This window comes from Spermophilus citellus (genome assembly GCF_964194105.1).
Source record: "Spermophilus citellus genome assembly, chromosome: 17".
Taxonomy (NCBI): domain Eukaryota; kingdom Metazoa; phylum Chordata; class Mammalia; order Rodentia; family Sciuridae; genus Spermophilus; species Spermophilus citellus.
This window is the reverse complement of record NC_138199.1, coordinates 53,260,160-53,281,161: the sequence shown is the minus strand read 5'-3', so window position 1 is coordinate 53,281,161 and position 21,002 is coordinate 53,260,160. Positions and strand designations below refer to the sequence as shown.

General features: G+C 52.6%; 1 protein-coding gene across 1 annotated transcript; it reads left to right on the top strand.

Annotated features, from left to right (window-relative positions):
- Positions 1-3,315: 3,315 nt before the first annotated feature.
- TNS4 (tensin 4) lies at positions 3,316-19,266 on the top strand (the record flags this gene model as incomplete). Its single annotated transcript, XM_081272311.1, has 12 exons — positions 3,316-3,754; positions 9,042-9,405; positions 10,398-10,822; positions 13,161-13,247; positions 13,563-13,688; positions 15,127-15,219; positions 15,339-15,416; positions 16,339-16,413; positions 17,261-17,429; positions 18,109-18,177; positions 18,641-18,667; positions 19,125-19,266. The coding sequence occupies 12 exons, from the start codon at positions 3,316-3,318 to the stop codon at positions 19,264-19,266; spliced, it is 2,094 nt and encodes a 697-aa protein (XP_081128437.1).
- Between the last annotated feature and the right edge of the window lie 1,736 nt (positions 19,267-21,002).

Here is a 21,002-nt window from a genome sequence, read left to right as displayed (position 1 = left end):
GGGTTTTGAGAGGACCCAGGTCCAGGGAGAGGAACAGGCTGGCCTGAGTTCACAGACGCTTAAGAAGGGACTGGACACAGAACCTGCCTCCCAGCCAGAGCACCGTGCCCTTCTGAGTCAGGCAGGAATGGGGGTCTGGTCCCAGGAGTCCCTGCCTGCCCTTCCAGGTCCTGTCTCACTGGATCTGGGTGGAAGGAAAGGGATGATCAGGAGGCGCACTTTGAGGGTTGGTGGGGAGAGGATTGGGCTATTGGGGTGATGTGCTCTGGGGAAGATTCAGGCTTCACCCTCTCCTCTCACTGACCTGCACTTGTAGGAAAAGAGAGTAAACCAGGGCAAGAGGAGGTCTGTCGGGGTCCCAGGATTCCCCTGGCTCTGGCCTCTGTCAGAACAAAGAAAGAGACTAGAGCCAGCATCTAAAGAGGGAGAAGTTGAGAGAGACCCATAAATAGGGCAGAGCCGTCAGGAGCCTTCCCCACCGCTATACACTACACACACACACTCACACACTCATGCACACACAGTCCGAGCCCAAGAACTCTCCCCTCCGGCTTAGAGCGGGAAAGACCAGGAAAGAGTGAGCGAGCCGGTCAAGTGCGTTGGTGGGGCTGGAAAGGGAGCAGCATCTAGGAACACCAGAGTGAGCCCCGGCCACTGGGGAGTCTAGAGGTGATTTGGAGAAGAGCTTGGAGAAGAGCTGAGAGACTGTGCCCTTTGCTCAATCCCAGTCTGACCCACTCAGTTCCAGAATCCCAGAAGGGGCAGGTAGAAGGGGGCTTCAGCATTAGCTGTGGAACAGCAGCCCAGGGTGAGCATGTGGTACCAGGGGGCCAAGCATGCCCAGATGCAAACCCCAGTTCCACCCTTGGTGGCATGACCCTGAGCAAAACCCTCAGCCTGTACCCTCCTCACAGAACAACTGTGAAAATGAAACAAGTTTTACGGGTCTGTGATTATCATGTCTCCATTATGCAGAGGAGACCAATGAGACCCTCCCGGAAAGGAAAGGACTTTGGCCCAAGCTGGCACAAAAGCTGGGTCCAAATCAGTAGACTGGCCTCCTGGGCCCTGGTCCTGGGGAGATCCAGTCCCCCGGTGCACTCTGCAAAGTCAGTGGCCCCAGCCTTCTTTCTCTCTGGGCCTGGCTGGAGAACTCTGCAGGGTGCTCCTGGGTCCTGTCCCAACAAACCCAGGACACTTGGAGTCCATGTGGAAAAAGCTGCAGCTCCGGCTCTGTGTCCTCGGCTGCCCCCGGGGAAGGATCGCAGAGGCCGACTCCTTTCCACTGCCATTTATAGACACACTTCCCCGCTCAGGGGTGGCGCCACCCCCTCCAGGTCTCGGCCAAGGAGAAGTTTGGCAACAAGCCTACAGGAGCCCCGGGAGGAGGAAGAGGGGAGAGAAAGGCCTGGTTTCTGTCATTAACTGACTGTACAACCTTGGGCAAATTAGGCCGCTGTGTGGACCTCAGGTGATACTCTGTACTTGAACTCCATATGGCGCAAGGAGTTAAGATGTCAAGTTCCCAAGGCCTGGGTGGGTAGCCCAACTCCACCACCTTTCTGGATGTGTGGCCTATGCGGTTTTCTTAACCCTTCTGGGTCTCAGTATACTCATCTGCTAAATGGGCTGATAATAGACTGTGAGAGGGTTCAGTTCCCACAGGCAACTCATATGCAAATGATGTTGATCACTGCCTGGCACTTGGCAAGTTCTCAGTGAATGGGACCCACCATGATGAGGGTGTCATTCTTCATGAGCCCAATTGCTAAACAGAATCATCCTGATTCTTTCACAAGCAGCACCTCTTTGCTTCCACAGTCGTCTCTGGGAGGAAGCAGAGTTCTCATCCCCCATCTCACAGATGAGGAAACTGAGAGTCAGAGTCACACCAGTAGGATTTTTTTTATCTTGGACTCGAGTGTGAACCCCCAAATTCCAGAGTCTGCTTTCCTATCATTTGTCCCAGGCTGGCCTCAACTGCCTTTTCCCGCACTAGTCGGACTCTGAAGCAGAATGTGGAGGAGGCATCATGGAAAAGGAGAGAGTTGAGGGGGACAGGCATCAAGTCTCAGGGCAGGTGGTGGGAGTGTGGCCAGCCTGTCTTAGCTCCAGTTTTCTTAGCAGCCTGCTACCTCCTTCCCATCCCCACCTGGGGAAAACCTTCCACAGTAAGGGAAATTAAAACATTGGGACATATTTTTCCTGCATGAGCCTTCAGGGAGCGAATACTGTCTGATGATGTCACTCCCCAGCTCAAAACACTTCTGCGGCTCCCCGCTGGCTGCCCTCCGGTTGAGTTGGCTATCCTGAGCCAAGCCTGCAAGGCCCTGCAGGGTCTGGCTAGCAGCCCTCCCTCCGTCCATCCAGGTGCTCTCTGTTTCCCGGATGCTCTGGGACGTCTCATGGCCCCTGTCTGTCTGCTCACCTTTGCACACCTTTCCCTGCTGCTTTGAACGCTGCCCCGCCTCCTCACTCCCTCAGGCCTTGCCCAGCCAGTTCCTATTTTTCCTCTTTATCTTCCTCTCCACATCCCCTCCTCTAGGAATTCCTCCTGACCTCCCCACCAGCACCCACAGAACCTGCTTCCTCTCCACCCCATCAGCTCCCAGCAGCTGACCTGGGCACCTCTCTATTTCACCCACTGGCCCAAGTGCAGGGCCCAAACAGCAGGCATCCTGGGGTCTGGTCCTGCTCTGACACTTGAGGGCAGTGTGACTTTAGGGCAAGTCACTTATCTCTCAGTGTATCAGTTCTTTCATTGTAAAATAATACCTACCTTATAAGGTTGTTATGAGGACTTTGAAGGGCTTTATGTGTAAGTATCAGGGCCCGTGTACATAACAGTTCCTCAATAAACATTAGCTAATCTATTGAATAAATATGCCTCAGATATAGTAGACATTCTGTAAGTGTCTCCTGAAGTTATCTCACAATCACTTGCAGAATGCTTGGGACATGCTACACTGGCCCAAACACATCATAAATATCAGCTTATTTTATAAATGAGGAAACTGAGGCCCAGAAAAGCTAATGAACTTACCCAAACTTACCCAGCTAGTGAGTGGTAGAGTCAGGGTGCAAATTCAGGCCCCCAAGCTTTTATGAATGTATGAATGAATGAATGAATGAATGAATGAATGAATATGCCCTTGTTTGGGGCAATGGAGGCAGGAGTTTTCCCTACAGAAGTAACTCAGTTCCCACCCTCACCTGTTTCAGGTCCGTTGATCTCCTTTTGGCAAGTGATAGCTCTGGGATGTAAGTGAGCTGGTTGGGAGCCAGAGGTAGACCGCCTGGCGCGCCAGCCCCACCATGTCCCAGGTGATGTCCAGCCCCCTGCTGACGGGAGGCCCTGCAGTCGGCTTGGCTCCCTGTGAAGAACCCAGAAGGGCCTTGCACCCAGCGCCCGGCTCCAGCCTGCCGCCCCAGTGTCCTTATTACACCACGGAAGGCTGGGGAGCTCAGGCCCTGATGGCCCCCGTGCCCTGCAAGGGGCCCCCCAGCAGGCTCCAGAAGACCCCACAGGCAGAGGCCAAAGCCCACAGCTTCCAGCAGAGCCCAGGTGAGCAGGCCATGGGGACCCCACAGGACCTTGACTCCTACATTGACTTCTCACTGGAAAGCCTCAACCAGATGATCCTGGAACTGGACCCCACCTTTCAGCTGCTTCCTTCAGGGGCTGGTGGTCCCCAGGCTGAGCCTGCCCAAAGCACCACCTTGAGGAGCAAGAAAGAGGAAACTGAAGCCCTGGGTAAGGACTGGGACACAGTGTCAGCAGGAGGGCTGGGGTCCGGAGCTCCTGCAGAAGGACTGTCCTATAGAATCAGAGGAACAGGAGACATTCCCCTGTGGGGAGGTGCAGTGCATCTCTAACTAAGTTATTAACCGCTCTGTTCTTCTCTGCTACACAAGAGGGATAAATACAAGTTTCCCTCACTATCCAGTTCTCTTTGGTTCCTGAGTTTGGAAAGTGATGGAAACATGTTTTGTATTAATTTTTTTTTTTTGAGATTGTCAGTAAGCTAATCCATCTAAGTAGTTTGTGCAATGCCGTGCCTAGGAGTTAAGAGCTTGATAAATGTGGAGTCCCTGAACCGTACATTCTACAGTGTCTCTCTTTAGGTCCTGACTGGGGCCCTCCTGAAATTATGATAGGACTGTAAATTATTTCATCGCAAGTTTTAAATAATGTAAGCTTTAATAATGGCGGAGTTTAGCAACCAGCTAGCTGGATGAAATCTTGCAAATTTAACAATCAGCACTTAACAAGCTGGTACAAGCCAACACCCGTTCGCCACTGAGTCCAAGGGAATCTGGAAAGCCCTACATCTGGATTCAGTTTCCCACACAAAGAGCTTCATGTGCGCTCTGAGGATAAGGGTTAAAGTACAGCAGCCCCATTGGTCAGACAGGAAGACTGAGGCTTCCTGGGAGTTTAAACCATCAGCGGGAGCAAGGGCACAGTTAGAATTACAGAGAGAGTCTATCCTAACTTCCACTTATTAAGTATGAATTATTTACCAGACTCTGTGCTGAGTTCTCTATATAGAATCCTTCATCCTCCCAGCTCATGCCCATGAGATGAGCACTTCATGCCCATTTTACAGAAGGGAAAAAAAACAGGTTGAGGGGGTTGAGAAAGGAGCCTAATCAAGGAGTTGGGCAGACCTTATCCAAGCTGTTTACTTCACTTCTTTGTGTCTTCGAGTCCTCGTCTATAAAATAGAGATAATAACTCCATCTGAAAAACGGAGTGTTGCCGGGATTAAAAGAAGTAGCATTTGTTAGCTGGTAGTCACAAACCCTGGCACGCCATGAGTCATTTCAAATGGTGGCTGTTTTATTAAACGCTGGGATTGCATGGAGGCCCAGCCCCAGGGTAGGATTGGGCTCTGGGGTGGAGGTCAGCCTGGCACCTCTGCCCTAGGCCGCCCCTGGCTTCCAGCCTGCTCCCCTCCTCCCACCACGCATGGCCTGCCAGGCCTATTAAAGGAGCTGCCTCCTCCCTCAGGAGCCTTCCTGCGGCCTAAGACCAGTTGTGGGCACGTCACTGCAGGGAAGCGTCTTGGGCCTAATCGCGACTGGCAGGAGCAAGCCCAGGGTTTTAATGTTCATGCCCCAAGGCAGGGGTTCCACACGTCCAAGGCCAGCCAGGGCAAGACCAGTCTCTGAACGGCATCCACATGCGTGGGGTGGGGGTTGATAACATCTAGGCACTTCCCCCACTGGAGGGGGCCAATGGGCAGTGGTCCATGTCCTTGGGTGCCCAGTGTTATGAAAATGATCCACCTAACTCTGGGGATCAGGGAGCTGGCAGAAGTCAGAGGGTGCCCCCAAAGCTGCCTAGGTCTGCTCTAGCTCCTTCTAATAGAGAGAGGGAAAATATCCTCTCCTCTAACCCCTGCTTAGACACTCCTCAGGCCTAAGCGCTCACTACCTCCTAAGAGAGCCCAGCCAGGTTACCTTCCCATGACGAAGTTCTCTACCATCACTAAGAATGTCAGGCACCTGTCCACCGCGGGGTCTGCTACCTTCCCATGCATCTCAGGTCTCCCCAAGCCCACCTGCAGACCACCAGCACTGGTGACAAAGCTCTCACAGGCCCAGGGCAGTGGAACTAATTCTGGGAATTGTGGTGAGTTACACATTCAATATGGAGGGCTCCCCTGCACGCACACTGCTGTGTAATCTCATCCTCTCTCTTTTGGGGGTGCTGAAGGTGAGGATCCTGATATTATGTTCATTGGAGGGTGTTCACTGTTCCTCCCTGTCCCACCTTGGCAAAGTTCAGACCATTGGCCATCCTATACTGACATGTCCCCTGGAGAGGGAGAGGGAGAGGGAGAGAGAGAGAGAGAGAGAGAGAGAGAGAGAGAGAGAGATTTTTTTTTTTTTAAACTTAGACTGTGTAATACAGGCTCCCATAAAGGAAATAGTGGTAACCTCATTTTACCGACAAGGAAATTGAGACTCAAGGAGGGAAGTGATGGCCCCTGGCCAGGAGGAGGTTAGGTCAGACCTCAAACCCCACATTGCTGGGCTCCAAAGTCCACAGTCCTGCCAGGCATGGCACACATATCTGTAACTCCGGCGACTTGGGAGGCTGAGGCAGGAGGATCACAAGTTCAAGGTGAGCCTCAGCAACTTAGCAAGACCCCTGTCTCAAAATTTACAAAAAAATAATAAAATAAAGTGGACTGAGAATGTGGCTCATGCCCCTGGGTTCAATTCCCAGCATCCCCCCAAACAAAAACAAAGTTCTTGTTCCCATTGTTTTCTATTTCTTGAGGCTAATTTTCTGCCAGCTGGGGCATCACAAAATATCTGTTTGGAGGTAGCCTGAGGGCCCCGCCTCTGAGGCTCAGCCTCCCCAGCACTTGGCCAACCTTCCCCTGAGTCCCCTGCCTCTCTGCCTCCTGCTCACCTTCTCTTAGGCCTGCCCTGCAGGGTCCCCCTCCCACAGGGAGCGTGGCTCCTAGAATCCGACACCAAACCCCTCCTTTCTCCTCTCCCATGACCTCCCACCCCATCTTGGGAACAGGCCCCCACATTTCATTTTCCAGCAATTTCTGCCAGGCGAGGCAGCTTGCCAGTCCCGAGGGAAGGGTATTTAATAACCGTCTCTCCACCCCCCACCCACGTGCCCTCCCTCGGCCTGCCCAGCCTGCTGCTGGCGCCCGCATCCACCCTGCACTGCTCAGACTTGCCCCACAGGCCTGTAAACAGCGACTGTGCCCCAGTGTTGGGGTGGGGGCCCCTACCTCTCCAGCCACATCCACCTCAGCACAGCAGCGGGTGCCAGGGCTCCTCCTTCTCTTCCCACCCTGCGCTGCCTGCTCAGCCCCCCATCCCCCAGGGGTCTTTGTGTGATCCAGGAAGCAGGGGACCAGGAAATTTATCAGGCCCAGAAGCCTTCCCCAAAGCCAAGTGGTCCCTTGAAATGAGGTCTCAAGGAGCCCACTCCTCTTCCTGACATAGGCATAAAAAGAACTCAGGAGCAGGAGTTGGGTTCCTCTACTCCCTAGCTGTGTGGCATTGGACAGCTCGCTTAACCTCCCTGAGCCTTGATTTCTCATTTGTAATATTGCCTACTTTTATTGAGTTGTTGTGAGAGTTAAATGAGACAATACAGTTAACTTATTTGCAGCAGCGCTGGTATGTAGCACTCAAATACCAGTCTTTATTAAAAAAAAAAAAAATTGTCCAATAAATGCTAGCTACAGTTCTACTTATCTCTAAGCCTCAGTTACCTTCTCTAACAACAATACCTGTCCTGCCTAAGGACTGTTATGAGGTCCAAAGGTAGTTATGGATATAAACACTATAAAATCCTATAAAAAGAGAAGTTGCACTTGCCAGTCTTCCAGAAGAATCCACCCCAGTCTAGATTTCTTCTCTTTAAGAGCCTATAATATAGTGCCCCAAAATGCTCCCCTCGTGCCCTCATCTTCCTAAGGAGAAGGACATCTGCTGTTCCCCGCCTCAAGGGCCGCCCTGGACCAGGCTCCAGCTCCGTTCTGCATGTAAACTCCCCGAAGGTTGGGTTTAAATCAACAATCTGCAGAAAAGGAAACTGAGGCTCAGTGAAGTTATGAAACCTAACCCAGTGCCTGTTGGCTGCCAAGTGACAAAGCCAAGACTCACACCCAAGTTCATGTGACTGCAAAGCCGTTACTGCACAGGCTAGGACAGCAAGCCCAGGTCAGCCCTCCAGTCCCGCTCACCTGACGCAATCCCCCCTCCTCCACCCTGCTCCAACAGGCTCAGGCAGAGGCTCCACCGAGAGCAAGGCCAGGAGGCCCTACCCAGGAGCGGGCTGGGGCAGGCTGGGACTCCACAGGCTTGGGGTGGGAGGGATGTGAATGTGCCAGGCCCAGGGGAGGTGGGAGGCCGGCAGACAGGAGCCAAGGGTGCGGATTCTCCCTGACTCTGACTCATAGCCCTCCAGAAGCGGGTAGCTGGCGACCCCTACCTTCCACCACCTTTGCTGGTACAGCACCAGGACAGCGCTCCTGCCCCAGGTTGGGAGGAAGAGTGTCCATCCTCCCCACAGGAAAAACCACAGGGCACCTCACTCCATCTCTGGAGGAGGAACAGGGTGTCGGAAACCCAAGAGTCCTGGATGCCCGCATTGGGGCCCAGGAGTAAATCATCAGCTCCCCCCACCCCCACCCACCCTGTGCTCACGGGAACCAGCTATGAGTGTGGGGACAGCCGCAGTGGGAGGCCTGTGACACAGCCAGCCCTGCTCTTAAGGAGTTCTCAAACTCTACTCTGCACTCAGGTGCCCAGAGGGTCTCATAGAAGTGCAAATTCTGATTCCAAAGGTCTAGGGTAGAGCCTGAGGTTCTGCCAATGGCCAGCTCCCAAGAGATGTGGTGCTAAGGCTCCAGCATCAGAATCACCTGGGAAACTAAGAAAGCAAAATCATAAACCAACCCGAGATCTGGGGGACCCTTCAGATCCTGATCTAGTTAGCATGGGGCAGTGGGACTTTTATAAGCTCCTGCATGATTCTAGGGTGTGACCGGGCTTGAGAACTCTGGCCTTCATTTGTGGGTACAGAGAAGCAGCCCTTACGCATCCTGATTGAGGAAGGCATTGGAAGCCTCTCCATCAGAAAGATGGAGATGATCCTTCAGATTTTAAATACCTACTAAGTGCCAGATCCGTTTCATCCTTCCTGTGTCACCGAGAGGCTGGGCAAGGCAGCCTCCTTCTACGGGATCTTGAGGCTCTAAGTGGTAAAGTCACTTGACTGAGCTCTCCGATCTCAAGTGGCAGAGTCATACCTCAAACCTAGGTCTATCTGATTCCAAGGCCACTGCCTCTCCTCACCCAAGGAACAACATCGCAGAAAGGGTGACTTTGGAACTGAGCCCTGAAGGTGGAGTTGGGTGTTAATTCCGATTCTGGGCCTGTTTCCGCATCTGTGTAAAAGAGGAGGGACCCGAGGATCTTCAGGCTCCTTCCAGCGTTTCCATCCTGAGCGTCCAGGCTCCTGGGTTTCACCAATGTTCTGCTTTTTCTCCCTAAAGATATAAAGTACATCGAAGTGAACTCCACCCAATCGAGGTGCCACGATGGCTCTCAGCGCTGCTCCAGCCCATCTGTCACGCCGCCTTTTGGCTCTCCACGCAGTGGTGGCCCCCTCCTTTCCAGAGATATCCCCCGAGAGACTCGAAGCAGCAGCGACAGTCTCATCTTCTCTGGGAACCAAGGCCGGGGTGCCTCCCCTCACCCCTCCGCCTCACCCAGCGTCTCCATCCCTGGCGTGGGGAGCAGAGCTTCAGGCCCTCATGGCCTGGGCTCCCCACTGAGGGCCCTGGCTTCACAGCGGGGCAGCAGGGTCTCTGTGCTGTCAGCCAGTCCAGCATCTGATGTCAGCTATGTGTTCGGGAGGTAGGTTCCCTGGTTTCCAACCTTGCTCCCCAGCACGCACACGCACGCACACGCTTCCACACAGATCCTAAAATCACCGCGGGCACCCTGCTCTATCTGAGCAAAATCTGAGCATGCACTAAGACTAAAAGGATGATTATTGTCTTTTCTGCCATCACAGCCATTGGGATTTCGTGTTTTCCTCAAGCATTTAGAATCTAATTCAAAAACTGTGTTCCCATCTATCTGCCTTTTGGGAATGGAGCCGCTGCATTGATAAGGCTCACCTGTCTCCTCTCCAGCCCTGGCACAACCCATCTCCAGAAAGGGCTTTTTAAAACTCCAAACCACAGGGATGTATGTAGACATTGGAGGCCTGAAATAAACGTTCAGGAATGAGAAGCCATTGTGCTGACATACTCTTTGTTGCTGGCAAGACCTAGTAGAAGGAGGCCCCCATACCTGGGCATTACTTGCGACGGTCCCAGCTCACTTTTCCCCAGGCCTTGCAATACAACTGCAAACACACCCCATCCTGCAGGGTTTCTGCAGCCATGCCCACCAGCTGGATGCAGAGCTGGCCTCCTCCAACTGGGATGTTGCCCCTGGATCAGCATGGATGTGCCCAATCCATGTTCACCCTGACTGCAAGGCTCCTGGGAATGATGCACAGGGGACAGACCAGTGTGACCGTTCAGGCAGACCTGCCTGGCTGGAAAGGCAGAGGGAATTCAAGCCAGCCTAAGCCATGCAGCCTGCAGGAGGTCAGCCTATGGGCTACTTAAAATGACCAAAGACCCTATGGCTAGACTTCTTTGACCTTCAGCATAGGATCTGTGTGGAAGGGATAACGTGGTCATGCTCTTTGCTCTTTGATCTGGGTTTGGGGTAGCAGGATATGATCTGTTTGGCCAAAACCATGGCTCCCAAATCATTAGATTTTGGAACTTGGCTCTGGCCCTAAGTGTCCACCCTGACTCCCTAACACTTTGTTCCTGGTCTCTCCCCTGCAGCAGCCAGTCCCTCCTCCAGTCTAGCATCTCCAGCCCTCAATCATCTTCTAGATCCTTGGAAAGTCCAGCCAGCTCTTCCTCCAGCCTCCACAGCCTTGGTCCAGTGTCCCTCTTTATGAGACCCAGTGATGTCCAGGCCCCCAGCAACCCTGCTCTGAGCATGGGCCAGCCCAGAGCCAACCACTCTCCTCCACTGGCCAAGGAGCATGCCAGCAGCTGCCCCCCATCTGTCACCAATTCCATGGTGGACATACCCATTGTGCTGATCAATGGCTGCCCACAAGCACAGTCTCCCCCACCCCAGTGGACACCAGGACAGCAAGGGTTTGTCCAGCCTGGAACAGCTTCTTCCAGCCATCCCCGTCAAGCCACCAAGAGCCACAGCCAGACCCTGCCAGATGCCTCCTTCACCACGTCCCCAGAGGGTAAGTTATAAACCTCGAGTGCTGAAAGGTTTGGTTAAGGGTAAGAGACAAAGCATCAGTGGATTTCTATAATAGCCAGTCAACCCATTTATTGAGTACCTACTATGTGCCTGGCCCTGGGCCAGGTTGTGAAGACACAGTCTAGAAAGGAGACCAAAAGCAAGAATCACTACAGAGTCAGATAAGCACAAGTAAAGACACTCGAGCTTATGGGGCAACAGAGGAAGGAGTGATGCTTACAGTCTGGAGAACAGAGGAAGTGACTCTGAGCTGGATCGGGAAAGCAGATCAGAGGTTTGTGTCCAGGGAAGGAGAGAAAGGGCATTCCCTGCAGAGAGAACAGGGACTCCACAGTCACCACGCACAGAACACATTTAGAAGATGCTTAGAATGTTGGGTGCAGGTCATTGGGAGTAATCTGGAGGCAGATTGTGAAAAACCTTGAATGTCAAGTTAAAAAGTGGATTTTACACTTTAGGCAACAGGGGACCATCAGAGAGTCCCAGACAGGGGGGAGGCTGGCTTGGTGGCTCACGCTGGCAGCTGTATGAAAGATAGATTGCCATGGCAAGATCCAGGGTGGGGCAGTGGGGGTGGAGGAGAGAGAACAGAGCCAGGCAACCCTGGGGATGTGGAAGGAGCAAGCCTGATGACTAACCCAGGGAGAGCCAGAGGGCGCGTCGGAGCTCACTCTGACGTTCATGGATGACGAGAACACAGAGGGGGCGCACAGGGAATGGAGACAACACATACCGAGACAGAAAACCACAAAACAGCAAACACCCTCCTTCCCGGAGTCTGTGACTGCAGGCGTCCAAGAAGAGCACAATCAACAAGAACCCACAGCAGTAAACACAAAGGCTGAGCCACAACACCCCACAGGCAGAGCAGAGCCCCAGGCACGCTGTCCCAGCTCCCCCTTCCTGGGTTATCTCTGTCCCAGGAATTCCAAAGGTGGAGCCGAGGGGTGAGGTGCTCACTAGCCTATTGCTCACTCCCAGGCAATGCAAGTGGGAGAAAATGGTACGTTAGGCCTGACTTTGAATCCGTCAGATCACTTTCTTGGGCAAATCATGTAGTGATTGTAGTGCATTTTTTATAATGAGTTACTCTCAACTGACCACCACACACCTTCTTAAGATGCTGAAATTAAGGGCTGGGGTTGTGGCTAAGTGGTAGAGTGCTTACCTAGCATGTGTGAGGCACTGGGTTCGATTCTCAGCACCGCATATAAATAAATAAAATAAAGGTCCATTGACAACTAAAAAATATTTTTTAAAAAGTGCCGAAACTAAGAACCGTTGCTGTCTGCCTTAGGAAGCCAGGAACATGGTCATTTTGTCATTTCAAAGAGCACTTTTGCATAGACAGGTGATATTTCCATCCTGCAATGGTGATGCCCGGATATCACTAATGGTACTCCAGGATCTTATCAAATTCTGAAAAACATTCTCAAAACAAAATTCATTCTAATTTCCTATGTTCTTAGAAGATTAAAGACGGTCAGAAGCTGGGCATGATGGTGCACCATATAATCCCAGTAACTCAGGAGGCTGAGGTAGGAGGATCAAGAGTTCAAAGCCAGCCTCAGCAACTTAGCGAGGCACTAAGCAACTCAGTGAGACCCTGTCTCTAAATAAAATACAAAATAGGGCTGGGGATGTGGCTCAGTGGTTGAGTGCCCCAGAGTTCAATCACCGGTACCAAAATAAATAGATAGATAAAAAATAAAAAGGGCTGGGAATGTGGCTCAGTGGTTATGCACCCCTGGGTTCAATCCTCAGTAACAAAAAACTAACTAGCCAACAAACAAAAAAAGATCATCAGAGGTTGTAGAGCCCACTCTGTCTCCTCTGGGCTTCAAGAGCTGAACCACTATTCCAAGTCAGTCAAGTACTCAGGCTCCCAACCTCTGAGCACAGATCTGCTAATTTCTTGCTCTTCATCTTTCCTTTAATTTTCTTTCCCAAGCCAAATATACTCTAAGGAACTCAGAATTGCTAAGAACAATGTGAAACCAAACATGCGTCTGAGAATTCTTTATCTATCCCTATTTCAGTCCCCACCAGGCAACGTCAGGTTTGTTATCTATTTGTTTTTGATTCATTACCAAGGATACAGGGGACTTCTCCGGTCCCAGATGACCCAAGCCCTGGAACCCTTCTGTTTGGTTTTGCTTCTTTAGGCAGTTTGGAGATAACTGGGGATGGGGGCAGGGAGAGTGGGTCAAATGGGACCTCTGGGCGGAGGAGCAGGAGAGGGTCTCCAGGCTTCTCTGATGATCATCCCTCAGCAACCCTCCAGCTCACCTACAGAATTCCCTCCTCTGTGTTTCCAGGTCCTTCCAGGGACATGCAGCCCACCATGAAGTTCGTGATGGACACATCTAAATACTGGTTTAAACCAAGCATCACCCGAGAGCAAGGTAAAAAGGAAGCCGTGTGTTTCAGCGGACAATTGACCCTAGGAATCAGGTCTGGGTCCACACATGAGGCAGATGGGGGCCTGAGTCATTGGAAAAAAGGGAATAGCAAAGAGTAGGCCCAGGGAAGGAGAGAGTCCTAGTGACCTCAAGAGGAAATAGGACCTACAGTAAAAATGGTAGACATTAGACAATTCAGAGGACGTCCTGGGAGCTAAGGTAATTCTGTAATGACTGCTCTGGGAAGACCCTAGGGGGCTGGGGCCAGAGAGTGTTCCTGTGGAGTGGTATCTGCCTCTGACCCCAGCATTCTTCCAGCCATCGAGCTGCTGAGGAAGGAGGAGCCAGGGGCTTTTGTCATCAGGGACAGTTCCTCATACCGAGGCTCCTTCGGCCTCGCCTTGAAGGTGCAAGAGGCTCCGACGTCTGCCCACAACCGACCAGGTACGCACCTGTCTCTGTGCTCACTCAAGGCCTCACTGAGGCCATGAGGGGTGGTGGGTTCCATCCCAGCCTGATGCTAGATTTCAGGGTGACCTTGGGCCAGTCCCATAGCAAGTCTGGGTAGGAGCAGCTGCCTCCAGCCCTGAGCCACCACAGGAAAAAAAAAAAAAAAAAAAAAAAAACCTTTCACTGCCAGCATCCCTGTCCTCCTGAATACCCCCAAATTCCCTGCTCTCCCTTTGTAATAGGAAGAGGAAGAGGAAGACCTCAGCCCTTCCCTAGGTTGCTCTTGTGGGTAGCCACCCCTGTCTCATCAACCTAATGTAATAATATGTGTGAATGGCTTATCACATTTGTGCAATAGCTCATTACATGCGTGTGATAGCCTATCTCGTGTGTTAATGGCTTATCACACATGTGATAGCTTATCACGTACTTTCTCATGATTTCACATGCTCGTCCGATAACTCAGCACACATCTATGAGGTCTCTGCAATGTGTGAGCAACAGGGATACAGAGGAGTTTCACGCAGAGGCCACTGCGTTAGGGAAAGAGAGGAAAACACATAATTATAGTACAAGGTACCTGGGTCCCAGTCCCTCCCCCAAGCTTCAGGTTGTACTTCTCATTTAACAGATGAGATAACTGAGGCTCAGAGGTAATGACCCCAGAGCAATTAAGTGTCAGAGGGAGAATGAAAACTCCAACCTTATATTCTATTTTTTTGGACTGGGGATTGAACCCAGGACCGTGTGCATGCTAGGCAAGCTCTCTGCCCCTCTACCATCCCCAGCCCTTTTTATTTTTAATTTGAGACACGTTGACACTAAGTTGCCAAGGCTGGCCTTGAACTTGCGATCCTCCTGCCTTAGCCTCCCAAGCAGCTGGGATTACAGGCATGCTCCACCAGTACCTGGCCCAACCTTGCGTTCTTTATGCCATATCTCACTGTTGGAACAAGAAAACTGGGACGAGTATTGGTCATCAAGGAAGCCTGGCAAGAAGCAGGGAACCCATATGGAGGAGGGAATCTATGGTCTGGAGGGCACTCTGTACCCTTCCAGGGCCAGCCTGGCTCTGGCAGGGATGATCTAGTAGAAAATAATAGCATCAGGGCTGGGGTGTGGAGAAAGAGACAGAAACCAGACAGAAGAGCGGATATTTAGTCTAAACAGTAATTGGGACCATCCCTGATAAATCTTAACCAAGAGAGAGTTTTCCTGAAGGGGAAATGACTGGACGCAGAAGCCTTTGAGCAAATGTGTTGGCACCACTTTGGGGGAGTCCTTGAACGTAGGATCTCCACTGCTGTTCTGTCCAAGGCAGGGGACAGCAAGATAACCTTTGGATGGCCCTGGAGGAGGTGGGTCGGGGAAGGAGTTGGACTGGGTTTGGCTACCACAGGGCTCTGGAACTCCTTCTTCTTCCTTCGTCCAGGTGAGGATAGCAATGATCTGATCCGTCACTTCCTCATCGAGTCTTCTGCCAAAGGGGTTCATCTCAAAGGAGCAGATGAGGAGCCCTACTTTGGTGAGCTGCCCCAACCTCCAGGCCCCTGGGGTGGGGGTCTCACTCTTCTGAGCTACTACGGTAGGCGGGCGGTGGGTCAGGAGAGCCTTCCTCATGCAGGGCCACCTGTTTTCCTGCAGGGAGCCTCTCTGCCTTCGTGTGCCAGCATTCCATCATGGCCCTGGCCCTGCCCTGCAAACTCGCCATCCCACAGAAAGGTAGGTCTGAGCCTAAAGGAGGCAATGTCGAGTGCCAAACCTGTCCGTTTCCTCTAGGAAGGCTCTCGATAGTCACCTTCTACCCTGTTTATGGATTTCTTTAGAGTCATGAACAAAAGTCTAGCTCTACTTCCTTAGCTGTGTGAATTTGAGAATGTGCACCTCTGAGCCTCAGTTTCCTCTTCTATAAAATAGGAACAATCGTCATCATACCTCCCTAAAACATTGGGATGTAGGTGGAAGGAAAGAGTGCCCACCAGGCCCGTAGCACAACGCTTTACCCCAAAAAGATGAATTAAAAACAGAGGTGGTTCCCCCCGCCATCCCACCGGGATTGGTTGAGCACGCACTCATTCACTGCCCACCAGGACCTTATGAAGTAGACAGTACTGCTATGTCCCATTTCACTCTGGCCCAAAGGCCCACGAAGTCACACCCAAGGACTATCAGCAAGCCCTATCCAAAATGCACAGCCCAGACAGAGCCGGTCACCTCAGGACAGGCAGGGGAAGTTAGGTGTAAAAGCACCTCTACTTTCTACAAAGAAAAGCCTGGGTTTGGGATGGGTTCTGAAAGAAGTGAGGTCTGGATCCCATGAGGACAAGCCCACAAGCCCATGAGGGGGGTGGGAGATGGAGAGGGGGGTGGAGGGGGCTGGGGGGGGGCGCTGTGGGGGCAGGGAGCAGGGGGAGAAGGGATCAAAAGACTTCCAAGCAATGCATTTGGGAGCCCAAAGTGGCCCTGTTTGCCTAATTACCCTAATCACACCTGGTTTCTCTGGCAGTCACTTCCTGGGGGTGGGGGTGGGGTGGGGGTAGAGGTAGGAGATGTTCAAAGGGATTCATGGGGCCTGTTCCTCTGAAGGGGGTCCACTCATTCCATCCACGTCCCCTTGGGGGCCTGTTCCTTTACCTTGGCTCAGAACTGGGAGGCGCAGATGGGGTGGCCTCGGACTCCTCCACAGACAGCCCGTCCTCCTGCCTGAAGAAATCTGCGGGTGAGTGGTGTGGGGGCGGCGCCAGGCCTGGCTGTGCCCCCAGAGGGCCCCTCCCAGCCCTCCACACAGGCCCACACATGTTTCCCATCATGGCTTTGTTTCTGCAGTTTAACAAGGTGTCACAGCCCCCGGCCCCCCTTTAAACCAGAAGATGAGAGGCTGCAGGCACTGACCCCAGGGAAGTGGGTGGGGTGCTAGCAGGGCTTACACCCCATCCTGTGCAAACACGGACACACATGTATGGGTCTGATATACCTGCCCTGGAGGAGGTGTCTAGATGGGGATCCTCTGAAGGGTATCCGGAGCCCTGAGGGCGTCAGTACAGGAAAGAACCCTGCCCCCACTCCCACCCCCACCCACCACCCCACCACCACCATCCCTCATCCAAGGGCCAGATAAAGATCAGCCCTGTCTCCGTGACAGCTCCTACTCTGTGCCCCCAGACACAATGTCTCTCCTCCATATTCTTAATTTCTCTCCCTGCTCTCACCAAAGGAGGAGGTGGGATGGGGTTTGGGGGCGGGATAGGTCCAGACAGAAGGCAGTTCTCCTGAGTGACCCTAGACATAAGGCAACATCCCCTCCCTTCCCTCACCCACCCCAAAGGGCCAAGGGCCAGAGCAACACAAAGCAAGAGATGTCCAAAAGTCCTCTGAGGTTGGCCTCAACTCTCTGTCACCCTCTCCCTGCCTATCTGGTGGCCAGTTCTAAGGGGAACCTCATGAGAATTCTGAAGAAGAAATCCCCCTCCCCTGGCTCTGGGCAGAGGGAAGATCTGGGCCTGGTGACTCCCCCACCCACTCCAAGGACCCTGGCTGCAGACTCGGGCAATATCTGCATCCCACAGGCTGCCACACTTTGTACCTGAGCTCCATGAGCGTGGAGACCCTGACGGGAGCCTTAGCCGTGCAGAAGGCCATCTCAACTATCTTGGAGAGAGAGGTCCTCCCCACACCCACTGTGGTCCACTTCAAAGTCACTGAGCAGGGCATCACCCTGACTGACGTCCAGAGGAAGTAAGGGCCTTCCCTCGTCCTGGGGCTGCAGGGATGGGCAGCGTAGGGCTGCAGGGATGGTGAGACTGATGCTGAGTATCAGAGAGAAAGGCAGAGTTCAGGGTCCTGGACCAGATGGGACTGGTGACCTGCTGGGTGACTCCAGGCAAGTTCCCTGTCTTCTCCAGGCCTGTCTCCAATGACCCCCTGCCAAGCCTCCCTCATGGTGACTGATTTTGGAGATGGAATTAACTATTCCTCACTGGGTGCTGATTAAGTGTGCGCCTAATGAGGGGACATCGTTCATAGGCCAGATGCTGGCTGACTGCTGGGACACAGATTGGAATGAGATCACTGCTTCCTGGGGCTCAGGGACTCAGTCGAGCAGGAGCCCGATTCTGAGCTGGGCACTTATCTGGGAGATACAAGATAGAACCAGGATGTAACTCCATCCTTAAAAAGTTAATGACATGGTGGGGAGATGGCAGAGGACCAGAACGTGAGGACACAGGCAGAAGCCCTGGGTGGGAGTAGAGAGGCACAAGCACAATGGGGAGGCCACAGCAGTCAGAAGGATCTCACTGGGAGACTTCTTGGAGGATAGGACATCTGAGCTTTGGGGGACCCAGAGATGCTGGAGGCAGAATGTGGGCCCAGCATAGGCCCTCATCGGCTTCCTTTCTCTCCTGGCCTCCACCAGGGTGTTTTTCCGGCGCCATTACCCACTCATCACCCTCCGTTTCTGCAGCATGGACCCTGAGCAACGGAAGTAAGTTCAAAACTGGGTCAAAATAAGAAGGCCAGCCAGCCAGGCACAGTGGTGCAGGCCTGTAAGCCCAGCAGCTCGAGAGGCTGAGACAGGAGGATTGCAAGTTCAAGGCCAGCCTAAGCAATTTAGCAAGGCCCTAAGCAACTTCATGAGAACTTGGCTCAAAATAAAAATAAAAAGGGCTGGGGATGTAGCTCAGTGGTAGAATGCCCCGTGGGTTCAATCCTCAGTACCAAAAAAAAGGCCACCCAGGGCATGGCTCCCCACCAACTTTCTTAATGACTCTGGGATTGGGATGGCAGAAGGAACCATGAACTCCAAGAGGTCAGGGGTGACAGAATGAGGGCAGGAGGGGCATGGTTGGGTGGGGACTTGACTGGCCAGGCCCTGTCACCGCTCATCCAGGGTCCTGCAGAATAAAGCAAAACCTCCCTCCTCAGTGTCTCATGTTCCTTTCCTATAGGTGGCAGAAGTACTGCAAGCCCTCTCGGTAAGACTTTCCTGACCCCCTCAGCCACCCTAAGAGATGTCCCTGTGGCAGGGCCCCAGACAGACCCAACAGAGCAAAGGATCTCAGAAAGAAGGGAGGCCTCCTCTTAACCCTAAAAGCTCATGGTGTCAAGGAGGGGACAGGCCCTGTCGTCAGGGAACCTTGGCCTACAGGGATGCCCCAAGCTGATGGTCAAGATACATCTTTGCCTTCAAGGAGCTTCTACTCTTAACAAGGAAATACAGAGGTCCTGTCCTTAAAATGGAGGAAACCCAGAGCTTGAACCCAGAGAGAAGGCATTTCCCTAAGAGAGCTCCATTATAATGAGGTGCTGGAGCAAATTGCCTGGGGGAGGTGTGGGGGAGGAATGAGGTATAGACCCACTATCCCACCCCAGTGCCATCAGCCTGATGCCCCCTGCATCCCACCACCAACTCAGACTGCACTCTCCCATCAGGATCTTTGGATTTGTGGCCAAGAGCCAGATGGAACCACAGGAGAACGTGTGCCACCTCTTTGCAGAGTATGACATGGTCCAGCCAGCCTCACAGGTCATCGACCTGGTGACTGCTCTGCTGCAGGACACAGAAAGGATGTAGGAGGAGGGAGCCTCCTGTGTACCTTCCCAGACATCCTGAGGGGCTTGTCCAAGAGCCATCTCCGCCCCTGAACAGTGGGGTGTGGCTACACTAATAGAAGAGTCTATTGGACTGGAGAACAGTTATCCAGCTGGAACCCTGAACCTGCTCTGACCTTCAGCAGTAACCCCCCCGAGCCTGTTTCCTCAACTGAAAAAGGAGTCTGGTACACAAGACCAGCTGCTCTTCTGAGACATTAGTGGGCATCTTCAGCATGCTCCTCCATGACTCTGAGGCACACCCACATCTGACAACCACTACTGAAAATCACCTCCAAGAACCTCTGACTCTATCAGCTAGAAGAGAATTAGAATAATAGTCGGAGCTACAGATCTGTGGCCCCTGTCTCATGGCAAACAACAGGTTCTGAGTTGTGACCCATGAGGATCCCAGTCTGAGGCTGGTGATGGTTTATGAGGATTGAGGACAGACTGTCTTCTTTCCCTCCCTTTCCTGATAGCCTGTTGCATCCACCAGCCCAGCAAGTTGACCAGGATGTGGTGGTTGTGGCAGCTCTGGTGTAGAGGAGTGGGGCTTTCCCTTATGATCAGAGAAGACGCAGTTGTTCATTCTGTCTAATCTCCTCTTCCCATTGCAAATGAGCATTAACCCTACTTGGTAATCAAATGGCCCAAAACTCAGCTTCCCTAGTGTTGCTTATACAACCTACATCTGGTAGATGTGGGTAGAAAGACCCCTTTCTAGAGCAAATGTAAGAGCAGCTCTCTGTGGTTCTGCCTCAGCTCCAGTCTTGCTGAGTCCTCCCTACACACACACACACACACACACACACACACACACACACACACACACTCACTCCACAGCTGTGTGGCATCAACTGGCCTCATAGCCACAAGGGGGCAGCAGAGAGTCAGGAATGCAAAGAGGCGTCTTCCTCGAAGCTAGAAGAAGCTGAGCCCTTTCCTGTTCATCTTTGCCCAGAACTAAACCAACCCAGAAGCTGGAGCCTTTTCTCTAACAGACCCAGGTTCCTAAGGAAACCACACCACGGCTGGAAAGGGAGGCTCAGGGAAGAAGCCCACTCTGGCTCTATGCAGAGCAAACACCTACCACCTCGAACTAGCTCTGCCAGAGCATCATTATCTTTGGCCAAGATTGGGCCTGACAGGTTATGATTTCAACCAGGAAACCAGACCAGACAGGAGTAGCCCTGGGCTGCGGGACAGGCTGAGCCCAGCCCACCCAGGCTGTGGTCAGTTACTGCGCCACCCTTGGAATCTGCCAAGGTCCTCAAGGTCACAGTGCTCAGTCCTATGGCAGGGGGAAGAGGGTTGCTGGCGTAGTCCCCTGTAAACTCATGGGTTCCCGTATGGCTCCCATCATAAAAATAAAGTGTCTGTCTTTGCATAACATTTGATCCAGAGGCACTCAGGGCTGTCCCCTCAGAGATGGAATGTTAAACAGAGAAGGGGACTCAGCTTATCAGGTAGTGACTACATCTCAGAGAAAATCAGGTGTGCCTCCCTCCCCTGGCCACAAAAATACAGGCTTCCACTGATTCCCATGTCACAACCCATTGCTTAAACCACTCTGTCCCCCACATGCCCAGCACACCCCTTTCCTTCTTCATGCCTCTGTGCAGAAAACAGAAGGATTGGAGTTCCCCTATGTCCAGGGCCTAAGGTGAGTTTATGGCACCCTGATGAGTTCCAAAGTCTCACTTAGCCTCCTGCATT